Genomic DNA, 16,979 nt, shown 5'->3' with positions numbered 1-16,979 from the left:
ATGAATTTCGTGCACCGGGCTTCTAGTTTTTTATATTTGTGGATAATGTAGACACATTTTAAAGTGTAAGAAGTAAAAATATTATGTGAATTATATTGCAAAGTAATATGTACATGTCATCTATAACAGAAAATCTGCAGAATCACCTTTGGTTAAACTTGGGGATTGATGAATCATGGAAAGAGGGCCATGGTTGGAAAAGACAAATAAATAAAAATACTCACTGGAAAAGAGTGAATATGATTCTTTTAAGAAAGGTTATGCAACTGAAAATGCCATAGGGAGAAAATCATAAGGCACCAAATAATAAGGGATTATATCAACATGAGCGAAATCATTCATGCCTTTGTTAGGAGGAAAATTTATGAATGAAAACCTTAAGATTGAACTACACTGATACCAGAAAATAAGTATCTGAGATGTAACTAACAACTGGGAAGATAAAATTTACACAAGAGAATAATTAAGAAAATCAAGAACCTCAATTCTGTTTACATGGTATTTATTTCGTGAAAGATACATGTTATCTCAAGAAATGTTGCATTAACTAAGAGCCTATGAAGGAAAATTTGTTTCATTTTGCATTGTTTGCCAGAAAATCAATTAAGTTTTAAATGTACATTGTCAGTCACTACTTGGAATTAATGGCAGCAATGAAAAATTACATATTTTTAAGTAGCACAACTGCATTATATAAACTTGGACAACAAACATATAAACACAGCATTTTTAGTAGTGTCAGTAATCAATGTTATTGTTGCTGCCAATATTAGTTGCATACAGTCAATCATATAAAAATTGAATTCAATTATGTCAGGGAGAATTTGCTTTATATATATCCCAGGTGTTGCTCTTCAACAACAAACATATAAACCACATGGAAAGATGGCTAGCAAATATTGCCATATATATTTTTAATCCTTACCGGATGATATTTTCCCATTGATTTTTAGGGAGAGTGTAAGAGAGGGAAAGGCAGAGAAACATCTATGTGAGAAAGACACATTGATTGGTTGCCTCCTGCACATGCCTCAACCAGGGCCCGGGCTGGGGAGGAGCCTACAACCCAGGTACCTGCCCTTGACCAGAATCAAAACCAGGACCCTTTGGTCCGCAGGCCAAAGATCTATCCACTGAGACAAACCAGGCTGGGCCGCCCTATATTTTTTAAATGACAGTTGATGATATAATTTTCATCCCAGATGATACCACCCACATTGCATGGAATATTTTTGAGTCCAGTAGATGTCATAGAAGATGTAATTATCTCAGACAAAGAACACTCAGTAAACTAAAAATGGTCCTACCTAAGGATACTAAGTAAAATTTCCACATTAGAGTGCCTGTCATTTAATTCAGGGGAACAGTTGCCTTCCCCAGCTGGATGCACCTCAAGCTTCTAGAATCGCTGTCAAGGTGCAAGTCCCTCCATCCCTGCCAGTTGCCTTTCCATCCACACCACCTCTGTTTACATTCATTACACCCTGGACAAAACTAGCCCTGACTTAGAGTTTGCCAAACCCCCTCAAGATAACCAAGTGAAATACCATTTTAAGGGAGCAGGTTCTCCTTGTCCAACTCAGGGTAAAGCACGTCAGCACAGTGGCTTCTTGGCATCTCACCTCAAGGGAATGTCATCTCTACTTCTCAGCAAGTGCCAGGAGATGATGAGCATAGAACACCGAGTTTGCACATTGTGTCCACCTGCACTATGACAAGAACAAAGGGTACCTTCTTATCCTGACCCAGGTGAAGATTTCTCTCTGGTTTACCCACAGTGCCAACATAACTTGTAGCAGCAGTTGTCATTTATAGACTGAATGCTGTTGTCCCCCTTCTGCATCACACCAATTAATATGTTGCAGTGTAATGGTATTTGGATTTGGAGATTTTGGGAGGTATTTAGGTTTAGTTGATGTCATGAGTATAGTGTGGCCAGGATGCCTTTATTTTTCTTCTACGAAGCACAAGAGAGGCAAAAACCCTCTCTCTACCTGGCCAGGGCACTGAGAGAAGCAGGCCATCTTCAAGCAAGGAAGAGAGCTCTCACTGGAAACTGAATCTGCTGGCACATTGATTGTGGATTTCCCAGGCTACAGAACTGTGAAAATGTTGTTTAAGCCACGTAGGCTGTGGTATTTTGTTAGAGCTGACAGAGCAGACTAACCCACACTTTGTCTCCCAATTCAGAAGCACAACATAGGAGGGTCAGGCCTCTGCTCACCATTTCCACAACCTCCATTGGCCCACCACATAGCATAAATGAAAATTACAACCCACAAAGGACTTACAGTTGCCTAAATTCCCAAACTGCCTTGCTCAGGAAATTTCTGCCCAACTGCTCTCACAGGGAACACCCTCTTCCTCACCCATTCTTTTTACTTCACCTCTAGGTTCTATGGGTTGCTTCAACATCTTCCTCATATGAGTGCAAATTGCAGGCCATAAAATTATATGAGAAGAGGCTAGATTTCCTTTAGCATCCCCAGTCCTAACACTGAGACTCCCCAACAGCAGACTCAGTGTGTGGTGGATAAAAGAGCCAGCAAATATAAAATCTAATTTATTAAGATTTAATTTCTCCTATTTCTTGAATAAACTAAAAACATCAAAGTATAACTCAGTTAATTTTACAAATCTGGAAATTAAAAGGAACATGGAAAACTAAGAATGATCATGCTTTTTGATTTCTATTCTATTATCCCAACAACTAGACTAGAGATCCTTTTACACTTCCAAGAATATTATCCCTATTGTGATGTTATATATTCTGGTCTGAAGGACGAAAAGCTTTAGATTTCTCTATGGGTAGAAGGGTTGTTCTGGCCATGGCCCTGGAAAGTGCAGTGACTTGGGCAGTAGTGGCAGCCCTGGCTGCAACTCTAGCTCGGGCTCTCTCTTCCTCATCTCTCAAAGCCTCCTGATAACAGTATGGGAAGGCACTGGGGTGGGTACCATTGACCTTTGCCCAAAACTCCAGCACTTTCAACTTGCTGGTTTCTTGATATGCTTTTGGACCCCACAGGAACTCGGAGCGTGGAGGATCACTGTTGGGCACCCGACGGCACTCCAGGTACTTCAGCCTCAGAAAATTGGTAATGAGCTTCCTGGGCTCCCCAAAGACAAAGTGCTTCCTCCGAGGGTACACACGCATCAGACGCAAATCTCTCCAGACCTCTTCCTCAGAGACACTGTTGCCATTCATGAAGATCATACCCAGTATATGCATCAGGAGACCAGTCTTGGGTAGCCCCCTGCCAGGACGCACCCTCCCATTATTGGGGAGTTTCAGTTTGCTGACAAGGGCGTAGGAGTGTCTGGTTGAGTCCACTTCATACATGTCTAATGCAAAGAAGGTTTCAATTTGCTGAGAAACTTTCTTGAGCATCTCAGCAAATCGGTGTTGGTAATCTTTCCCAACAATATGCAGCATATCAGCCTTCAAAATGGGCTTTCTCAATTTATACTTGTTCAGAATGAATTGCTCCAAACACACAGTCTTGTTTTTGAACTCATCCACCTCTGAGACTTCAGTGAAGAGTGGGGTCTCAGAGGAGACAGCCTCATCCTCATCTTCTTTGCTGAAAGCTTCATCAGACCCAGGGCAAGAAACAGCTACCAAAGTGGTAGTGGTGGTTAGCACGCTTTGAGGGCCCTGGGAAGTGTTACGTGACCCAGCCACAGGCAGACCCTGTCTAATACCTTCACACTGAGTAGAGAAGGAGGGAGTGGACTCCTCTTCAGCTTCTACAGTGGCTGGAGCATTGCCACAACTCTGAGGTTCACTTCGGGCATGATGGCGTTTCTTATTTTTGCGACGCCGGGGCATGATGTCACTATGGTCAGGGACAGCAGGCAGGAGTCTGGACAGGAAATCAGGAAATAGAGACACCAGGATGAAGGAGAATGAGATGGTGCTAGTATCTTCAGCGGTAAGATGGATTCTACCTTGGGTTTAGCTCAGGCTGCCTCTACAGGTTTCCTTGAAGGCAGTGCTCTAGCAACACACAGGGCTTCCGTTCTTATCAATCTGTTCCTTAAGTAATGTGGTGAGGCAGTTGCAGGTAATCTTAGAGTACATCCTGGTAGCCAGTGGGAAGCCTGTGTTCTACGGTGTCAGATACTTCAGAGTCCACTATCAGAATCATCATGTCAAATATTGGCAGGTCCTGGGTCCCCTCTATTCTGCTTCTGTGAAATTGACACCTCAAACCAAAGCTAGCAGCTCTTTGAGACCCTAAGGAGACAGTGAAAAGTTCCTTAGCTCCTGTGCCTGTCAAGGGACACCCAACTAAGAGTTATGTGGAGCCCTGCAGGGTATCTACCTGGTCTCCAGGTAGTTCCTGATAACATACCTCCCTTCTGCTGACTGGTGGCTGCACCCTCACACTAAAGCCTTCTTCTCTCTTATATTGAATGGAAATAAGTGAGGGTGAGTCTCAGCTTAGCAGACCTACCCTCAGCCTTCAGGTGCTGAATGCCAAGATGGGGCTCAGGATCCTATCTTATTCAATGGTGGGTGGGCCCCTCAATCTTTCATTTGACTTTTGGTGTAGTAGCCTGGGACTCCTCTCTCCTTCCAGCATTTCCTGAGACTGGGCTTCCCTGAGGATGAGAGTCACCCCACCTGCCCAGGGTCTCAAGGCTGAGAATAGGGGTTCTCAGGTACTGCGGTCATGGGTGTTCCCTCAAAGATGATGGCTCAGGGAGATGTCCCCTTAAACTCCTGGAAAGACCTGGATATCCTGCTACTGGTGAAGGTAAAGCGTCCCTCATAAATAAAAGCTCCCCATCCCTCTACCCAGCAGCCCCAGCCCCTCACCCCCAACCCAGCTTGCAGGACCCCCAAGGAGCAAAGCAGTGTCAGCCATCTTTTCCGGAAATCTGCTGGCAGCCTAGTCCAGCAGCGGCAGGGGGGCTCCCTGGGTCCTCCCAGAGGCCTGCCCCCTGCCCCTCCCGGGTCGCTTCCTAACTGGAGGGCCGTCCCTCACACCAAGGCCTCACACCCTGTGACTTGCTCCCAGGGGCGGCCTGACAGCCTCGCTGCCCGGCCTCCCAGGGTGGAGGGCGGCGGCAAGGTCCAGGCCTCCTCGCGGAGGGGTGGGCCGGCCCCTGGGGACCCTCAGGCTATGAGCCTGGTTGCCAACAGGCGCGGTCCCTCCTGGGGACCCTCCTACACCCCCCCCCCCCCCCCGTGACTTCCTTCAGGACGCGGTCCCCTCCTCAGACCGAGGCCTCACACCCTGTGACTTGCTCCCGGAGGCGGCCTGACAGCCTCGCTGCCCGGCCTCCCAGGGTGGAGGGCAGCAGCAAGGTCCAGGCCTCCTCGCTGAGGGGGTGGGCCGGCCCCTGGGGACCCTCCTACACCCCCCCCCCCCCGTGACTTCCTTCAGGACGCGGTCCCCTCCTCAGACCGAGGCCTTCACCCTCTCTGTCTGGCTACAGAGGCGGCCTGCCTGACAGCCTCGCTGCCCGGCCTCCCAGGGTGGAGGGCGGAGGGGGTGGGCCGGCTCCTGGGGACCCTCAGGCTATGAGCCTGGTTTCCAACAGGCACGGTCCCTCCTGGGGACCCTCCTACACCACCCCGCCCCCGTGACTTCCTTCAGGACACGGTCCCCTCCTCAGACCGAGGCCTCACACCCTCTCTGTCTGGCTACAGAGGCGGCCTGCCTGACAGCCTCGCTGCCCGGCCTCCCAGGGTGGAGGGCGGAGGGGGTGGGCCGGCTCCTGGGGACCCTCAGGCTATGAGCCTGGTTTCCAACAGGCACAGTCCCTCCTGGGGACCCTCCTACACCACCCCGCCCCCGTGACTTCCTTCAGGACGCGGTCCCCTCCTCAGACCAAGGCCTTCACCCTCTCTGTCTGGCTACAGAGGCGGCCTGCCTGACAGCCTCGCTGCCCGGCCTCCCAGGGTGGAGGGAAGCTGCAAGGTCCGGCCTCCTCATGGAGGGGGTGGGCCGGCCCCTGGGGACCCTCCTACACCCCCCCCCCCGTGACTTCCTTCAGGAGGCGGTGCCCTCCTCAGACCTAGGCCTTCTCCCCTCTCTGTCTGGCTACAGAGGCGGCCTGACAGCCTCGCTGCCCGGCCTCCCAGGGTGGAGGGCAGCGGCAAGGTCCCGGCCTCCCAGGGTGGAGGGCGGAGGGGGTGGGCCGGCCCCTGGGGACCCTCAGGCTATGAGCCTGGTTTCCAACAGGCGCGGTCCCTCCTGGGGACCCTCCTACCCCCCCCCCCCCGCCCCCCGTGACTTCCTTCAGGACGCGGTCCCCTCCTCAGACCGAGGCCTTCACCCTCTCTGTCTGGATACAGAGGCGGCCGGCCTCACAGCCTCGCTGCCCGGCCTCCCAGGGTGGAGGGCAGCGGCAAGGTCCAGGCCTCCTCACGGAGGGGTGGGCCGGCCCCTGGGGACCCTCCTACATCCCCCCCCCCCCCGTGACTTCCTTCAGGAGGCGGTGCCCTTCCCTCGGACCAAGGCCCTCCTTGTCCGATCCACCCAGTGGGCAGGAAGGCTCACCCACCTGCCCGCCATGTTGGGGCCCTCAGGGCGCCATGAGCAGGCCCTGGGCGGAATGTCTCCCGAGTTCCCTCCCCTTGGCTCTGGTGGGGGTGTCACTCACCCTCCCCTGCTGAACGGGGCCGCCCCGCATCCCAGGGCCCACACCTCCCGAGACCCTTCAGGGGGTCGCCCTCAGCCTGAGCGCTGTGCCCAGGGTCCCCCAGGCCTGAGAGCAGGGGCAGGGCGGGAGGGGGCGGGGCAACGGCGGAGGGGCGGGGCCTCGCAGAGGGGACTGTGGCTCCCTCCTCTTTCCCCTCCTCACCTGGACTGGAGCTACAGCCTGGGCCTTCTCTCCTTCTGCCCTCAGGGCGCTGCCCCCTGAGGTCAGGTCTCCCTTCCAAGGCGCCCCAGGAGGGAGCTGGCGCGATGCCCCTCAGTTAAAGAGACAGGGCCTCTCCAGGCTGACTGCTGGCCGGATCTATGGCGCCCCCTGTGTTGTAGGGTGGAGCAGCCTCCCTCTCACAGGGATTGCCACCTGCACTCCTCTCAGGACCTGGGACACCTCCCTGGGCCCCAGCCCTTAGGCAAGGCCCTCACCTCCCTGGGGTGTCCCTGTCCTAGTCAGCCCCAGGGGGAGATCTAAGTGCAGATGAGGGAAGGCTCTGCAGGACTCGCTCAATGATTGGGTCATTCATCTGGGTCCTCATCTGGGCTCCTGTCTCTTAAGAAAGGCTTCCCCAGGAATGACACCTCCCTGAAAACTCTTTTCTTTTTCATTAAAAAGTATATATATATAAATTAGCAAGACAGGCATATGAACTCTACATTTAAATTTCAAAGGATATTTTTCTCTCTATGAGTTAATCATCGAGGCAAACAATAAGCTATTTTTTTGTAATAGAATATACAGGGGTTTTGTTTGTTTAATTTTATTGGGGTGACATGTCGACAGAGGACTGGATAAGGAATAAGTGGTAGATATACACAATGGAATACTATTCAGCCATAAAAAATGATGAAATACACTGGAATACTAGGCTGCTATAAAAAAGAAGGAACTTTTGCCATTTGCAACAGCATGGATGGAACTGGAGAGCATTATGCTAAGTGAAATAAGCCAGTCATGGAAAGATAAATATCACATAATCTCATTATATGTGTGATATAATGTTGACCATTATATCACACATATAATCTATATGTGTGTGATATAATGGTCAACATGATTTGATGAACAAGAATAGATCCAGAGACAAATGGCAGGGGAGGAGTGTTAGAGAGCAACCAAAGGACTTGTATGCATGCAAGGCATAACCAATGGACACAAACACTTGCCCGGTGTGGGAATGGCTGGAGGGATGGGGTCAATCGGGGAATAAGGAGACCTATGTAAAACTTTAGACAATAAATTTAAAAATAAATAAATAAGTACATAAAAGATTTTTAAAAAGGATGATATAGCATCATCTGCAACAACATTGATGGACCTTGAAAACATTATGCTAAGTGAATTAAGTCAGACAGAAAAAGCTAGGAACCATATGATTTAATTCATATGTGGGATTTAAAACTTAAACTTATAAATGCAAATAGCAGTGTTGTGGTTGCCAGAGGGAAGGGGGTGAGGAGAAGGTAGTCATAATATGAGATGACAGGAGATTTAACTTTGGGTGGTGGGCACATGGTGCTATATACAGATCTTGTAACATAGAAACCCACACATGAAACCTGTATGTTAATGTTGACCAATGGCACCTTCATAAAATTTAATTTTAAAAATGCAAACTCTTGACTAACCTCCCTACTGCAAGGTCTCACAGAAAACAGGTCTGTGTTCCAGGAGTGATGTGAGATGGGGAGGCTGAGGTACCAGGCAGAGGACCCAGGGTAGATGGCAGGTTCCAGACAAAAACAAAAACAAACACACACATACAACCCAGATCTTCTATTTCTTCTCTTTAGGACCCAGTCTTGGCTGTTTATGAACTCCTGTTCCTAAAGATTTTTCTACTGTAAGAGATAGGCTGATCCAGGTAATTTTATAAGGTCCCATCTCACATGATCATATTACCACTGGATATTATCTCCTGCCTTTTATGATTCAGGTTTCTCAATGATCTGTTATGCTTAGTGCTCTGGCTATGCATTCCAGCCCACCACATTGAGCACAAAACTTTTTATTTCATTGTCTGAGATATATTTTGGAGCACTGAGAAGAAAAGTGAATGCAGATATATAAGGTCTGCATCAGGGTGGAAGAGTTTGGACATTGTGTGCCGGCTGTGAGTTTGACATGCTTGCTCTTGATGAATTCAGACCAGGGGTCTAGTCTAGTTCTGTCACTTACATTCTTGTGACTATCACAATATGACAAGTTCACCATCTGCCAACTGAGTGTGATAAACCCTATAATTTAAGATTGTGGGAATGTATGTGTTGTATGGGAAGCATCTGTCAAGATGACTGGCAAACACTGGGTTTTTAATGAAAGCCAGTTATGATGTTTACCTACACAGTATCATCAGGCATTTTTTTTTTTTAAGTCCAGGATCTATCGGAGAAAATGTGATGCTCTCAGACAGAACAACACCAAATCAGCTAAAATTTCTATTTGCAATGTAAAATTAAATAGCTTTTTTCCATTAGAGCATTTGTTATTTAATATTGGTTTGGTGATTCCCCCACCCCCCATGACCCTGATGCAACTTATAGTTTCTAGAATTTCATCAAGGACTAACTCATTCAATCCTTTCCAGCTGTCCTTCAATCCAAACCGCGTAAATTTTATTTTCTCTCTTTCCCACCAAAATCTAGCCCTCCTTTAGAACTCACCTAAGTCCACTAAAGGTATTCTAGTTAAAATGCTCTTTAAAAATTATATACATAATTTTATATATTTATACAAAATATAATATTTTATATATTATATATTTTTATATAACACATAATAATCTGGCCATTCAGTGTGTGTGTATATATATATATTATAGGCCTGGTGCATGAATTCGTGCATGGGTAGGGTCTGGCCAGCTTGGCCAGGGGGAGGGGACATGGGCTGGGCAGTTGGCCGGCCTGCCTGCTGGTCGAACTCCTGGTCGAGGGGACAATTTGCATATTAGCCTTTTATTATATAGGATATACACTGAGTGGCCAGATTATTATGCATTCAGAGATCATAATAATCTGGCCACTCTGTGTGTGTGTGTGTGTGTGTGTGTGTGTGTGTGTGTGTATTTCAGAGTGGAAGGGAGAGAGAGAGAGAGATAGAAACATCAATGATGAGAGAGAATCATTGATTGGCTGCCTCCTGTATGCCCCTACTGGGGATAGAATCTGCAACCCGGGCATGTTCCCTTGACTGGAATCGAACCTGGGACCCTTCAGTGCACAGGCTGATGCTCTGTCCACTGAGCCACACCAGCTAGGGCAAAATGCTCTTTTAATACAGTGGGATCTGACTCTACAACTACAAGGCAAAAAGTGTCAACATGGTGGCTTCTGTTCACCTTCACCATTATTTGGCAGAAACCCCCTGGAGAGAATGTGCATAGAACACCTATTTGTGCACTCTATTTTCCTTCATTAAGATAATAGCAGAGACACATTTTATTCCTGCCTGTTGGGCACTGCATTGTGTCCTCCCAAATTCTTGTTGAGTTCATCGCCCCCAGTACCAAAGAATGTTGCTCTAGTTGTAGATAATGTCTTTAAAGTGATGGTTCAGTTAAAATGAGGCCATTAAGATAGGCCATGATCCAAATTTAGTGGGGTCCTAATAAGAGTTTAGATCACCCAAGGAGACAGCAGGAATGCACTCACACAAGGGACAGCCATGAGAAGGGGGTAGCCATCTGCAACCAAAGAGAGAGGTCTCAGAGAAAACCAAACCTGCCAGCACCTTAACATTGGAATTCCAACCTACAGAACTGTGAGAAAATCAATTTCCATTGATTAAGCTATCAAGTCTGGGTATGTTGTTAGGGCAGCCTGAGATAACTAATACACTGCCCCAGAAAGAGACTGTTTTTCTGGATTATCTGCCCTACCAAATTAATTACTAAGAGCATGTTCAATGCCCCCTATTATACCCCCTGGGATGAGGATGGGATTTCTGCACTATGGTTATGGGGTGTCCAAAATCACAACACTGGGCTCTGTAGAAATGAGCTAGACAGCAATTATCAATGATGCAAGCTCACAAGGTGAAGGAGAGGGACACCACACGCCCCACGGTGGCACTCGGTGTGGGGTTACATGAAGGAATGGTGAATGAGCAATTTCTGGGGGAGGCAGGCTGTGGGGTATCAAGAGAATGAGGTTACAACTACTTCGCCTGCAGCATGTAATCAGATGGTTTGCAAAGTCCACAGGATGGTAAAGAAGAGAAATCCACTACTTAGGAATAAGTAAGATCGAGGCTTTATCCCTTCACAAAGATGGATTTGGTAGAGACTTTATCTGCAAGTGAAGAACATGGAAGAGAACTTGAAGTTAGGCCATTTGAGGCCCTGCTGGTTTCAAGCCATGTCAAGGTAGCACATATTATAAGGACTTAATATTACACCATACACCACATTGCAGTTCTCTCTCAACTCAGACAACTCACCTGAATATCTGGCTTTTGCTCACCAGTCCCAAAGACTCATCTTCTCCACCATGTAGCCTAACTGAGAACAACATCTCAGAGGCTGACTTGCAGCATCCCCAAATTTAGACTATCATGACCGAGAATTTACACTTACAGATTTCACCTGGAACACCTCCCAAATCACCCACCCCTTTAAATTCCTATAAAGCATAGACAGTATTTCAACACCTTCCTTATGTGATTGAAAGCTCCTCGCTAGCAAAGTTTTATGAAGAGAGACTGGTTCTTTATCTTACAGTCCCCAGTACTAACACAGGACCTTCCAAAAGGCACATGCTCAATTACTTTTGGGGAATAGAGGAATACAGGTGTAAGTGATATAATGTGCTAAGATTTACTATATACTTCATCCTTTAATAAGCTAAGCATATTGAGCTATAAAGCAATTAATTTTATAAAAGAAAATATGGAAAAGAAGAAGGAGAATCAGAGTTGATGATAATTTTTTTTCTATTTTATTGTTCCAACAATTTTACTGTGGGATTCTATCCTATGTCCACCCAAGATTCGATCATGATGCTATATATTTTTTCATGACAAAAATTATTCCTCATATTTTACTAGTTGTGGAGAAAATAGTGGACCAGGCCATGGAACATTTCCAGGCTGTGGTATCAGTGCCAGCCCTGGCTGCCCATCTGTCTTGTGCTCTTTCTACCTCCTTCCTCAAAGCTTCTTAGTATTGTGATGGGAAGGCACTTGTTATGCTATTGTTGAGCTTGGCCCAAAATTCCAGGATTTTCATCTTGGTTGTTTCTGTGTAAGCTTTGGGACCCCACAAGAACTCATAGCATGGCAGATCAGTGTTGGGCACCTGGCTGTACTCCAGGTATTCTAGCTGCACTATATCTTTGGTGAAAAGTTTCCTAGGTTCCCCATAGATGTAGTGTTTCCTCCCAGGGAACACTTGCATGGCATTCAGGAATTCCCAGGTCTCTTCCTCACTGGCACAGTTGCCATTCATGAAGATCACACCCAAGATATTCATCAGGAGACCAGTCTTGGGTAACCCCATGCCAGCATGCACCCTCCCCTTATTGGGGAGTTACAGTTTGTTGACAAGTTCACACAGGGAGGTTTTGTTGAGTCCATTTCCTTCATGTCAACCACAAAGAGATCCTTAATGCTGTCAGAGGCTTTCTTGAGGATCTCCACAAATTGTTGGCATTACTTTTGGTCAACAATGGTTAGCAGGTCTCCCTGCAGAATGGGCTGCTTCACTCTATACTTGTACAAGATAAAGTTCTTCAAGATAGTCACCTCCATAATTAGAGGGTCACAGCATGTGTTCTCTTGAGATAGGACCTCAGAGGAACATGAATGTATCTCATCTTGGCTGTTCTCAGATATTGTGTGAAATGCACCTGAAGAGTAATAGAGGTTTTTGGAGCTCTCCAAGATGCCTGGGAAGTACCAGTTAGATCAGTAGCTGATGAGCTCTGAGGATTAAGCTCCAAACCAGAAGATGAGAATGAGGGGAGCATTTTTTTTCTACTGTGGCAGCTGCCTCCAATATCCTGAGGCTCTGGGCTTACTCTTGGGAATCTTGTTGATTCTGCTTGTTGCAGCACTTACTCTTGTGCCTCTGAGGCATGATGACTATGGTCAGAGAAAAAGGTCAGGAGGGTACTCAAAAGATAGGTAATGAGAGCTCCTGGAGAATGAAGGTCAAGAATGTATGTGCAGATTTGGCATAGGAGTGACACCTTTATTGGAAGGAAGGCTGCATTTGCAGTTCCCCTCAAGGGCACCTATTTAAAAACCTTCATCCTGTGCTTTGGAAAAATATTAGGCTGCATCCTGCCAGTCCTGCCTCAGGCTTACTGAGGTGACCATAGGGGCTGGCAGTCTTTGAGTTTGAGCAGTCTGTTATTTCACATTCAAGAGCATCATTCAATGGGTGGCATGCCATGGGACCAAAAAGAATGAAGTGAATGGGGCCCTCAACTCATCAACTCAGTGCAGGTATTCCCCATGTTGACTGTTCAGTGGTGGTTTTCTGTCCTGGTTGCTTTGGGTGTCCTCAGTCCTCACTAAAAGTCCTCATTTGGCTTCATATCTGGCCTTCTGTCCCCACCCCTTTAGTTGAATATTGGCTATACCTTCAAACTAAGGATTTCACCTCCCATAGACCAAATATAATAAGTGTTGGGGGAGCTTCAGTTTGCTATCCCTGTCCTTGGTCTTCAAGTACTAAAAACCAGTGTGGGAGTCAGGTGCTTTGTCATCCCTTTTTTTTAGAGCAGTGATGGCGAACCTATGACACGCGTGCGTAGCCATTTCTGATGACACGCAGCCGCTGAAGCTGCCGCATGCCAAGGATGAAACATTTGCTGCTCCTGAGGATGAAACATTTGCGAAATAATGTTTTTTCCTCAAAGTGACACACTACCCGAGTTATGCTCAGTTTTTTTTTTTTTTTTTGGCGAAGTTTGACACACCAAGCTCAAAAGGTTGCCCATCACTGATTTAGAGGCTTATGGACCCTCAGGCATTGCTTTGACCCACTGTTCTCATGTTCTATAATTCTTCCTTAAGCCTTGGGCCTGCCCCTCATATTAAGGCCAGGGCCACCATGAGGGTAATGGGGAATATGAGGATCTCCTGGTCTGACCATACCTGTCCTTGGATTCTCGAGGCTGAGTAAGGAATTACTTTTATGGTGTTCTTACTGTTGGGGGGTGGCTGTAGTTACCTTAGTCCTCCCAGTATTCACCTTGGCCTCTGGAAAGCTAGAAATTCTCCCACTACTGGCCTCAGGCCACACTCTTAGACCAAGTCCTTCTTCCCCCTTATGACACCATAGTAGGTAGTGATTATGTCACGTCATGCAAACAATGCCCAGGTATCCCATGGCAGTAACAAGGGTGGGGTAGTCTGGGGCCCTCACATTTCTAAGAGGAATGGGTTCCAAAAATTCTCACTCATGTTTCTCACCTTGACTGTTGGGAGATGCTTGGAAGTCCTTCCTTTACTTACCTGAGGACCCTACCCTCAGAGAAAGGCACTCACATCTTTAATACTATTCTTATGGAGTCAATCTAATGGCCTTGCCTAAAGAATCTCATAGATGATCTCTTTGGCAGTCTCTGTGCCACCTCATGGTCTTAGTGTCTATGTTTCCGAGAGCTAAAATTCATGGTTCTGCCCTTGTTTCCTGGCAGGGCCTAGATTGCCTCCCTGTACTCACCTAGGTCTCACAGCTGGAGGCCAATGCCCTCACCTCTTGAGGAGCCATGGAAGGAAAGGTCAGGGAATGCACATGAGGCTCTCCTGCCAGTGCCCATCCAGGGGTGACATCAGGATTCAGGATCCGTGGGACCTGTCTGTTCAGGGTAAGGGTGTGCCCTTAGTCCTCACTCAGGATCCTTGCCTTGACTCCTGGCAGGCCTCTGTTACTCCCCTTTCTTTCACCTTAACATCACCCATGTACATGAAAGTTCTCATGTCCCTGAGAACCCTGGAAATTAGTGAGTGGATTCTCAATTTGACAGCTCTTCCTGGGCCTTCGGGGTCTGAGTGGAGACACAAGCTAGTTTCTCTGTGTCTCCCCTGTCCTCCTTTATCTGAAACCTCCTCTTGACTCTTATCTATCCTGTCAAAAGCTTCCTTGGTAATGCCATATCCTTGAGAAGTCTTGATTAATCTTCCTACTGTAAACATAGCAGAGGGTCTGTTGATCCAAGGAATCATGTGAGATGAGAATATTCAGCCAAAACAGAGAGCCCAGGACAAGTGATGTGCTATCATTGAAAACACAACAACCTCTTCCTTCCTTTCACTAGCCCGACTTAGCCTCTTAGCTAATTTTGCTTCTAAGAGTTTTACTCTCTGTGGTAGAGGGGCTGAGCCAAATGACTTTGTGATCTCCTGAGCTTTTGTGGTTTACTGATATATCCTTTGTAGATTTTGATATTATTACTGAATATCATCATTTTCTGTCTTTATTCATACCTCTAATATATTTTGATAATTATCTTGCTTGTTGCTGGGGCTGTTTTTTCCAAATAAGTATTTTGATTATGAAGTTCTGCTTTCTGACACCTGAAATACATTTTTAAGCTGGAATCAGAAAAAAATGAATTAAATGACATGTGGTATATCACAGACTTGGAAGATTGGCTTAGTATGAACTCTCGAGGAATTCATAGCAATGGTCAAGTCCTGCTCTGTCAGTTTTTAGCCTTGAATGTGAGAGTATTCAAAGTTCTTTATCCACAAAATGATTCTGGTATTCATTCATGCAGGAGTGTGGACATTCATTTGTGATTAATATAAAACACCTGGCACAACATTAGGTGAATTTGGTGCTTTTAATGCATGGCAGTTATTAGTAAGATGATTTTGACCCTGAATAATAACCACCTGTCCACACATAATTTAATTATGTGCTCTATTCCAGAACATACAACTTTATATAAGTTAGAAAACCATATCAGCTGAAATGTTGCTGAGCAAGTAGAAATAAATAGAAATTCTTAAAAGGAGCATTTGTTATACAATTGGGTGTGGGGTTGTCTTCTCTAGCAAGAGGCACTCAAAGTTTATTAGTCTCAAGGACCAACAACTTCTTTTCCAGGTGCCTTTTCATCCAAACCATCCTTAATTTTATTCATTTCACCACCATCAAAATAGAGCCTGCCCTTACATTTTGCCAAGTTACATTCAAATATTCTAATTAAAGAGGTATTTTCAGGGAGTGAGATCTGGCTCTTCTAGTCCATGAAAAGAGGGACTTTCCTGTGGCTCCTTGGTAACTCACTTAAAGGGAGTACCACTTTTTTTCTCAAAAACTCTGGATATTCTGTGCCCAAAAAACCTAGTTTATGCATTGTGTTCACCTGCCCTGGAGCAAGCAGACTGAACCCCTTCCAGCCTGGCCCCATGTGGATATTTCTCTCAGGTTTTCCCACATCCAAAATAACTCTTAAGATCTGTTTTCCATTCCAGGCTAAGTCTCTCAACTCTAAGACCTATCACCTAAAAGTATAGCCCATATCCCCCACTTCCTCATCTTCATCCAGCCCATCATGAAATCCAACTGAAAATTATCTGCCCCCCACACCCTGAGAAACTGGAGATTTCCAAGGCCCAACACTGCCTTGCTCACATGATGGGCAATGAATTGCTCTCTTCCACACCTATTCTGTTTACTGTCATTATTTCTTACATTGGATGACACCATTTGCCTTCTATGACCAATGCTGCTGATAAACTCTAAATTTTATGGGCAGTGGCTATTAGGCTTCTTTTTCTTACCACCACTACTAATTTTAGACATTTCCAAAGAGCAAATGGTCTATTAATGCTGGAGGGGAAAAGAAAAGACATAAGCAAGAATTCAAATTTATTAGGATTTATTTTCTCAAAAACTTCAAAGGAGATAAACAAATCCAGGTATATGCTATTTAATTTTATAAGAAAAAAACAAAGAGAATAATGAAAACTAAGAATTAATCAGCTTTTACTTTTGTGTCTCCATTTTGTAATCCCAAATATTTTCATATGCCCAGGAAAAGTCTTATTCCTGTGCCTTGCACTGTAGAAAAAAGAACATATTGAAGGCTTTTCAATAGGATTGTAATAAACAAAACTCTTAATATTAAACCTCAACTTTAATAAATGTGACATCCATGCATTAGTAAACTTAGATTCTGAAGGAAATAAACCTTTACTTAGAAGGAACAACTTTTAAAAATACATACAACCCTAAAAATTAGTCATCTGCAGAAGAAAAAGAAACCCAACAGCATAAACATTTTGTTCCCTCCAGAGCCCACTACTCTACTATTCAGAAGGTTGACTGCACTCCTCAAACTCAAAGTGAAAAGGCTGCC

At 45.9% G+C, this 16,979-nt stretch overlaps 1 protein-coding gene and 1 pseudogene across 2 annotated transcripts; both read right to left on the bottom strand.

Annotated features, from left to right (window-relative positions):
• Nucleotides 1-2,761: 2,761 nt before the first annotated feature.
• On the bottom strand, nt 2,762-3,829 carry LOC307096107 (melanoma-associated antigen B4-like; the record flags this gene model as incomplete). Its single annotated transcript, XM_079765667.1, has 1 exon — nt 2,762-3,829. The coding sequence occupies one exon, from the start codon at nt 3,827-3,829 to the stop codon at nt 2,762-2,764; it is 1,068 nt and encodes a 355-aa protein (XP_079621793.1).
• Nucleotides 3,830-11,692: 7,863 nt separating this feature from the next.
• Nucleotides 11,693-12,736, bottom strand: LOC307095110 (melanoma-associated antigen B5-like; annotated as a pseudogene). The gene has a single exon. The product of its transcript is annotated as a melanoma-associated antigen B5-like (transcript).
• Nucleotides 12,737-16,979: the final 4,243 nt, after the last annotated feature.

This window comes from Cnephaeus nilssonii (assembly GCF_951640355.1).
Source record: "Cnephaeus nilssonii genome assembly, chromosome: X".
In the NCBI taxonomy this organism is placed as follows: Eukaryota; Metazoa; Chordata; class Mammalia; order Chiroptera; family Vespertilionidae; genus Cnephaeus; species Cnephaeus nilssonii.
Note: the sequence above shows the minus strand (reverse complement) of the source record. Positions and strands in the feature narration are given on the sequence as shown.